Genomic DNA, 7728 nt, shown 5'->3' with positions numbered 1-7728 from the left:
GACCCTAAAAGTTTGTTATTTGTTATGGTGAATAAACGATACGGGTTCGGGTTTTGTGCTAAACAGTTCCCACCCGTTCCCGGTATATAAAAGGGGAAAACAAAAGACCCTAAAAGTTATTATTACTTATTACGTACTTTTCTCATATTATTATAACGACGAATATCACAGTACTTCAGAATACGTCGTCCGAAATCGCCATCCATGCAGTTACCGTCCTCGACGGACTTGATGCACAAGGTATTCTTTTACCTATATGGACTCTAAAATTTAATTTCCCGATCAATGTCGAACATCGGTGTTCAGACCATAGAGTAATGGTTACCAAAACCTAACTAACTCTATTATATGGTTAACTCAGGCGAGTTGAGCTACAGACAAGATCGATGCACGGAGATCGTCGGTTTACCATCTGCCAACTCAACGGTACTGTCGTTAGTCTTAGCCGATCCCCTGTCGGCCCTCGTCGGACGTATGGGCAAGCCGCGTGAGTTCGCCACAAAGAGGATGCAGTTCTATGGGCCTATGGCCTACATTTCGTTATTGGGGTCGCGATGCGATTGTTTGCAGAGTTTAATAACGTCCCGATTTTCAGACGATCCACCTGACAGATGCAGCAGACGATCGTCTTCGGGAACCGGTAACCCGCGGCTGTTGTGAATTCAGTGCCCCCCCAAAGGGGGGGGGGGGGTGTCGGAAGGACTCATGGTATCGGGGCCCGGACTTTAGAGGAGTTCGGCGTTCATGTAAACAATCACTTCATTACATATCAGAAAAATGTTTAAAAATTGATTTTTATTTGAGAGGAGCCCGGATTTCATTCTGTACGGCGGTACCAGGGCCAAAAATGTGATGTGGGGCTTGGCTGTGATTCAACGGGCCCGGTATGATGACTGCAACGAAACTTAAAAGCCACTCGTTATGGAACCGGACTAAAAGATTCGTTCGGCTATCATATTTAGTTGCGCTACTTGATAAAGTTCGTAATATAAGATTACCTATATTGTCAAGGGACGGTGGGTTTGTTAAACGTTAAGATTGAACACCGCTCTGATTGTTCTAGCGTGGATTGTTTTATATTGATATGGTGCACGATATGTTATATAGCGTATGGAAATCCGTTTGAATGGAACGACTCACTTCCGTCGCTACCCTTGCAATTTGCATATATGACCTATACTCAAACAACGATATTTTTCGTGTGTTGTTGACACGACGAACGGTTCGGTTGATGTACATTTTTAATTTTGATCACATGACGTTACGTGTTGTAGTTCGTATCGGCTACATTTTATTGTCGGTTGCCATCGCCGCTGAAATTTTGACTCGTGGCCGTCGTCGTGGGTGCTCAAGTTTGTTGGTGGAACTTAAGAATCGTGTGCGCATTTAAGTAAATCGTATCCGTATGTGATTTTCGACGGAGGCAGTCAACTGCATCACGGCTACACCGATGCCAATAAAATTGTGAATTCCTCAGTATACATGTGACAAATTCGCGAATTTACAATTATATATTGTCGTCAGTGTCCCGTGGGCTGTGTTGCACCTTGCACGGTTATTTTGTCAAACCTAATGTTAACCTAATGATTGTGCTCCGCAGATCCGAGCGTTTCTGTGGTGCTCACGTAGGTACGATGCACCCGATATGGATGAAACTTAGTCTAACTCCCAGCTAGTTAAATACCCCTCTTAAATTTTAAGGTCGAATATCTGCCATCACTTTTTATTCAATAATGTACCACCTACAGGCTACAAGTCACAAGAGCGTTAACCTTTAGACCGTTAATCACAATAAATAATAACAATTATTATATAATTAATCTATAAATTATTCTCATTGCAGATTATCTACCTCGACGAAAATAGGTATATTATGATATGATAGTGTTATTTTATCATTGTTTTGTTTTTATATAAGTACTGCGTACATGAAAGTCTTTTAGATAAAGGTTGACTGTAATAAGCTTATGATATAATGTGTAAGGTTATAGCCTATTATAGGTTATTGATATTAGGTATATTACGCATAATTCAATACAGATACAAGTACCTATACCTATATCTCTTTATATTATATAATTAATAATTATATGTTATTTACGTACATTATATAATATGTATAAATTACATGTAATAAATTATAAAAATGTTTTTGATTATTTTATTAATTTAGCAAATATTACCCAAAAAAAGGTCAATTATAATAAGAAATAATTTTTAGCGAGATTTAAACCTCCCTTCATTCGCCTAGATTAAAAGCCATACTTACGCCTATGCCATTCATGAATCCGCTCCATGAAAAATCAATGCTTTAAACCCAACCGTAAAACTATGCCGTCTATGCCAATTGTTATTTGTTAAAAAGTAGGTACCTACCTATACTTTTAAATTCAAATACTAATTACGTATCTACAACCTATCTACCATAAACATTTACAAAAAACTGCTGCTGTTTCCCGTTACTATGTTCGTCAGAAAATCCCTTCTCTGAAATATTTTTGAATGCTATTATATTATGGCACATCGCACATGACCTATTGCCAAAGTTTCACCATAGATAGAATATTTTTTTTTAAAGAATGTATTTATGTGTTACCATCTTACCGATGTGAAAAATAAAAAATGTGAGAGTAATATTGTAACATCTGGTTACTGGAAAATCGATTTTTTTCTGACTCAAAATTTAATATCTAACCGTAGACATTTTCACTAAATATTCAATTGTAAAAGAAATTATTATAAATAATATATCATAATATTGATATAGGTACCTATCTATTTTTCTTATTTTATATAATATTATTCATAAAATATTCTTGATCTTATATTGTGTTATTTATCGCCTATTTTAAATTTTCAAATTTTGAGTTTGTTTTTGATTTATGTTATGTTTGGTATTTATTATAGAAATAATAATTAAAAAATAATCATCCCACATCTAACCATGGACCACACCCCCACTAATTAAATGATATTATAATCCGTTTTCTATTATTTTTTATTTTTAATGTTTCCCAGATTTGTGTCATCTAAACTTAGTTGTATAAAATTATGATGTTATAATACAGCTGATTCAACGTGAACAAAAAAAATAAAAATATTTAAATCTTATTCTATGGACGTATAATGATGTATCGATGGTATACGCATAATACAGTTAAATAATGACTTAATCTAAACTGTATAATATGTTATACAACCAAAAGGTCAGTAAATGATATTGGAACTAACTGCTCTGACGAAATACTGTCATTCAGATCGTTTATTTTCTGTAGCAGCGCTTGTCACTACAGTATACACTACTATTGTGGTAGGATTTATTTTGAATACAATATATATTTTATTCGGACAAAAGAAATGGATCGTTGGATTGACAGAGTTGTCTTGGTGACAGGAGCTAGTTCAGGGATCGGAAAGTCAATCGTGGTTGAACTGTCAAAATACCCTTTGAAAATCGTCGCTGTGGCTCGGAGAATCAACTTGATACAAGTAATGCTACGTATATTAAACACAATATATAAATAATGTTAAACTATTGATTGGCATCTATTAGAATTCAGATGGTGGTTAAACCACTATTATATTCATACCACTTCTAGTTTTCTTCTATTGACTTTTAGTAGACTTTTTAGGTTGAATGCCACAGCAATCAACTTCATGGCTCTACATCGTTCACAAGTTTTTCTTCATTATCTACTTCTAAAAACCTAAAAACCAACATGCATGTTTGGTATTCATTTTAAAATTAAAATTAAACTCTAACAACACAAATCACAAAATTAGTTTTGCTGAACATAAATTATCCATGTTGTATAAGTAATACTGAAATAACACATATTAAGTTGTTGCAGTAGTGGTGTTTTAGGAACTTTTCCGACTAAATTAGTTTTTTTTTAGTACATATACCTACAATAAATCTTCTATAATATATTTATTTGATTGTTCTTATCTCAGATTCAGATTCATCATTTATTTTATGTACAGCACATATTCTAAAATCACTACACTAGTAAGTAATATAAGTATAAACGTTGTTATACTTGAAACAGTTAAAATTTTATTTAAGAATGTAACAGATCATTAAGCTATTATGATAACCGTAGATAGGTACCTACAGGTTAAAAAAAAATATATTATAAAAGTTATAAAAATTAAATTTTTGTAAGTACCTATTATATGCTTATATATATATTATGTACTTTGAAATGAAAACCTCATAGTGTTATATTATATCAATTATTTAGTGCTTGGAAGTTGACGAGGTTTCCAAATTTTTTTATAAAATTTAAACTTTTTTAAATATTGAATCATAGAGATAACGAAATATTAATAACCACCTTGAATCCGTTTCCTGCGTACAGGAACTTTCCGACAAGTTGCAGTCATCTGTGGCTAAAATCTACCCAGTTCAATGTGATTTGACTCAAGAATCGGAAATATTGAATGTGTTCAAGTGGATCGATACCACCATCGGCCAAGGAGTGTCTATTATGATCAATAACGCCGGCACAATGATTAAAAGCAAAATGTTAGGTGAGTATTTAATATGTATTTATGTACTGCAGGCACTGTGTCAATTTTTATTGTAAAATGTGTGAGAGTCAACAGTCAAGGGGAGTTTAATTTTTCCTGGGATTAACCTTCTAAAGAAGTTCAAAAATGCTTAATACATTTTATAAAAGTAGGTACCTATATACAGGATGTATCATAAAGTTCTGACAAATATATCATGTGGACATATGGATCATATGTCAGAACTTCGTGATACACCCTGTATAACTAAAAAAAAATAAAATTAACTTAAAATGTTCACTTACAAGAAAATATAAAACGTTATTGACTTAAAGTTAACAGTATGAATATTGTTGTGATTTTATAGTCCAAATCAAGACGTATGGATTTATTTTCTATTAATAGCTGATATATTTGACATCTATATATTCTGGGATGTGGTATTAGTGGTAATCTATGGTTTCCAATTATTAAAGTGAATACAAATTAAGAACACAGTATTTTCAACTATTTTGTGAGAATTTATTTACGCCGATACAAATTGCGTTAGCGTATAGAATAATTTTTGGTGTATCCGAGTTGTGTGGGGACGTTTGTTGAAACTAACATATAGCATATTTTTACTTTATTACTTATTGTATATTTTGATGACATTTTTAAATTAGGATATATCATCAATGATCATTGAATGATTAGAAATGGATCAGTACGAAAATACTGAGAAATTTATGTAAAGGGAAAAAACAAAAATACTTTTTGTTATATCTACCTATAGATGGGTTTAAATATAATTTTATTCAACACTCGTGTTTTAGACGGTGAAACAAACGACTGGAGATATCTGTTCGACCTCAACGTTATAGCAGTAACTACCTGCTGTAGAGAATCATACAAATCGATGAATAAATATGGTATTTTAGATGGACACATCATAAATATAAACAGGTTGAGAAGCTATAATTACTGTATAATTGAGAATAAGCCTAAAACTAATTATTTTAATACCTAATCAATATAATATGTCATTTGTTTTTAATACTTATTACTACTAAAATATGTATGCTTTTATTTGAAATATATAATTTATTTAAACAAGTATTGTGATACTTACTATATACATTTAAACATGCTTTATATTTAATAATTTAAAAATAAATATTATGAATTTTGACTATAAATAACACAAATTAAATCAATAATCAATATTTAATGTTATATTAATTGTATAGGTAGAATATTATTTAATAATTTAATTGCATTAATAATGCACACCTGCTATTAATAAATTCTCTGTTAATATTATTATTCAGTGCAACTGTGTATTAGTCTAAAAAAGTGGAACAGTAATGTGATTGGTTTGATTTAGCACCGCTGGGTACACAATGCTAGCAGCCTCAGGACAGAAAGTGTATAATTCGTCGAAAACTGCACTTACGAATTTGACTGAAGGACTTAGACACGAACTTGCTTATGCTGGGTCGAAAATCAAAGTAACTGTAAGTTTTAAGAATAGTTATAATCAATAACCATTTTATAAAATTTATATTTGTGAGAACAGAATTTAAATATCTGTATAATATAATTTAAACAGTAATAAACTAATAACTAATAATCAATAGGTACTTAATTAATTATTGATTCCGGTGTAATACAATGGAATTAGGAAGTGTATCAAAATGTTTTGTTTTTAATAAATATAATAATCACTTCGTCGATGACCGATTAATAAAATAATTCGTATTTGTTCATATAGAGTATTAATCCCGGAAAAGTAAGCTCTGAATCAGTCGAATGTGATGGAGGAAATAAAACATCTATTTTATCATTGAAGCCTGAAAGAGTAGCGTCCATGGTGATCATAGCATTAACTCAACCGACAGATGTTGTGGTAAGTGAAATGTAAAATAGATCACTTTGAAAATTGAATTAAACCTCAAAGTACTTGATACTTTTAGTTGCTGAAATTTTGACTACAACTCAGAGGGTTCAGCTTGTATACATTTTGTAGTTTATTCCCCCCAAAAAGTCCACTGTTGGGGGAATTGATATTTAGAGGTGTCTGTTAGATAAAGTGTCACTGTATTATATGTATAAAATAATATTATATTATATCCACGAATTTACCTACGTTAAATGAATATATTATAATATTTAAAATTATAATTACAATAATTACAGACTTATTCATGAAATGTATTTTCAAATGCTTAAAAATAATTCATTCTTCAACTTCAAACAAATTCTTACGTATAAAAATATAAATAATGTAAAACATATTATTTAAATTAATATATATATCAAACAATTTTTAGGTAGTCAATAGTTTTTTCACATATTAATTACTACCTATTTTCTACACAGACGATCTTTAATTCTGCGCATAAGGTCAGAAGCACCAACTATATAGATACGCAAGTATCTATTTACATTATTGATTGAATTGATGATATAGTTATAATATGAATTTTTTATTTTCCTGGTAGCTTATATGTATATATGCAAATTGTAGGTACTAAGAAAACGTTGAAAAAACTGAAAACTGAAAATAACCGAAAGCATTTATCGTTTCTAGGGAAATGTTGAAATCATGTTGTTTCTTAGGTAATCGCGATTCTATACGGAAGCATTTTTTACATATTTATATTTTATTATTATAGTATTTTTAAAAGAGATCAATAATTAATACACCTCAGTATCACTTTTTTTTTAAATTTAAATCAATATGATATGTTGTCTACGTACGGAAACTCTATGTAATAATATCACGAGATACATTATAAAAATATATATTTATAATATATAATATTTTGATCGAATGCATATCTATATATAGTATGTGTCTATGTTAACTGGTATTTGGTAGAATGAAAACGATCTATTATAATTGTCTTGTACATGTTTCAGATAGGCGAGTTGACCGTTCTGTCTGTGGGCGAAACCTTGCAAACGTATCCTCCACCCATCATAACCTTAAAGTAATACTCAACATAATAATTATTTTTTAACATAAAATCTACGACTTTGACAAACACGTGTGTACATATAAATATAATATAATATAATATTATTATGTTGGTTGTGAATTGTGTACCATAATTACAATATTGAGTTTAAAAATGTTAATCGATTTTGACTCTAAGATAGTAAGATGTGATATATCATATATATATCGAGACTTGATTCAAATATTGAAATATATATAGATATATATAGACA

The 7728-nt window shown here is 30.7% G+C and overlaps 1 protein-coding gene across 1 annotated transcript; it reads left to right on the top strand.

The window, feature by feature from the left end:
* The first annotated feature begins 3246 nt into the window (after nt 1-3246).
* On the top strand, nt 3247-7595 carry LOC107162475 (farnesol dehydrogenase-like). The gene is made up of 6 exons (XM_015509401.2): nt 3247-3489; nt 4362-4533; nt 5328-5457; nt 5879-6008; nt 6266-6400; nt 7417-7595. Exons 1-6 carry the CDS (start codon nt 3358-3360, stop codon nt 7489-7491), a joined length of 774 nt encoding a protein of 257 aa, XP_015364887.2. The 5' UTR covers nt 3247-3357; the 3' UTR covers nt 7492-7595.
* Nucleotides 7596-7728: the final 133 nt, after the last annotated feature.

This window comes from Diuraphis noxia, unplaced genomic scaffold, assembly GCF_037042655.1.
Source record: "Diuraphis noxia isolate RWA-SAM2 unplaced genomic scaffold, SU_Dnox_SAM2 contig0002, whole genome shotgun sequence".
Taxonomy (NCBI): Eukaryota; Metazoa; Arthropoda; class Insecta; order Hemiptera; family Aphididae; genus Diuraphis; species Diuraphis noxia.
Note: the sequence above shows the minus strand (reverse complement) of the source record. Positions and strands in the feature narration are given on the sequence as shown.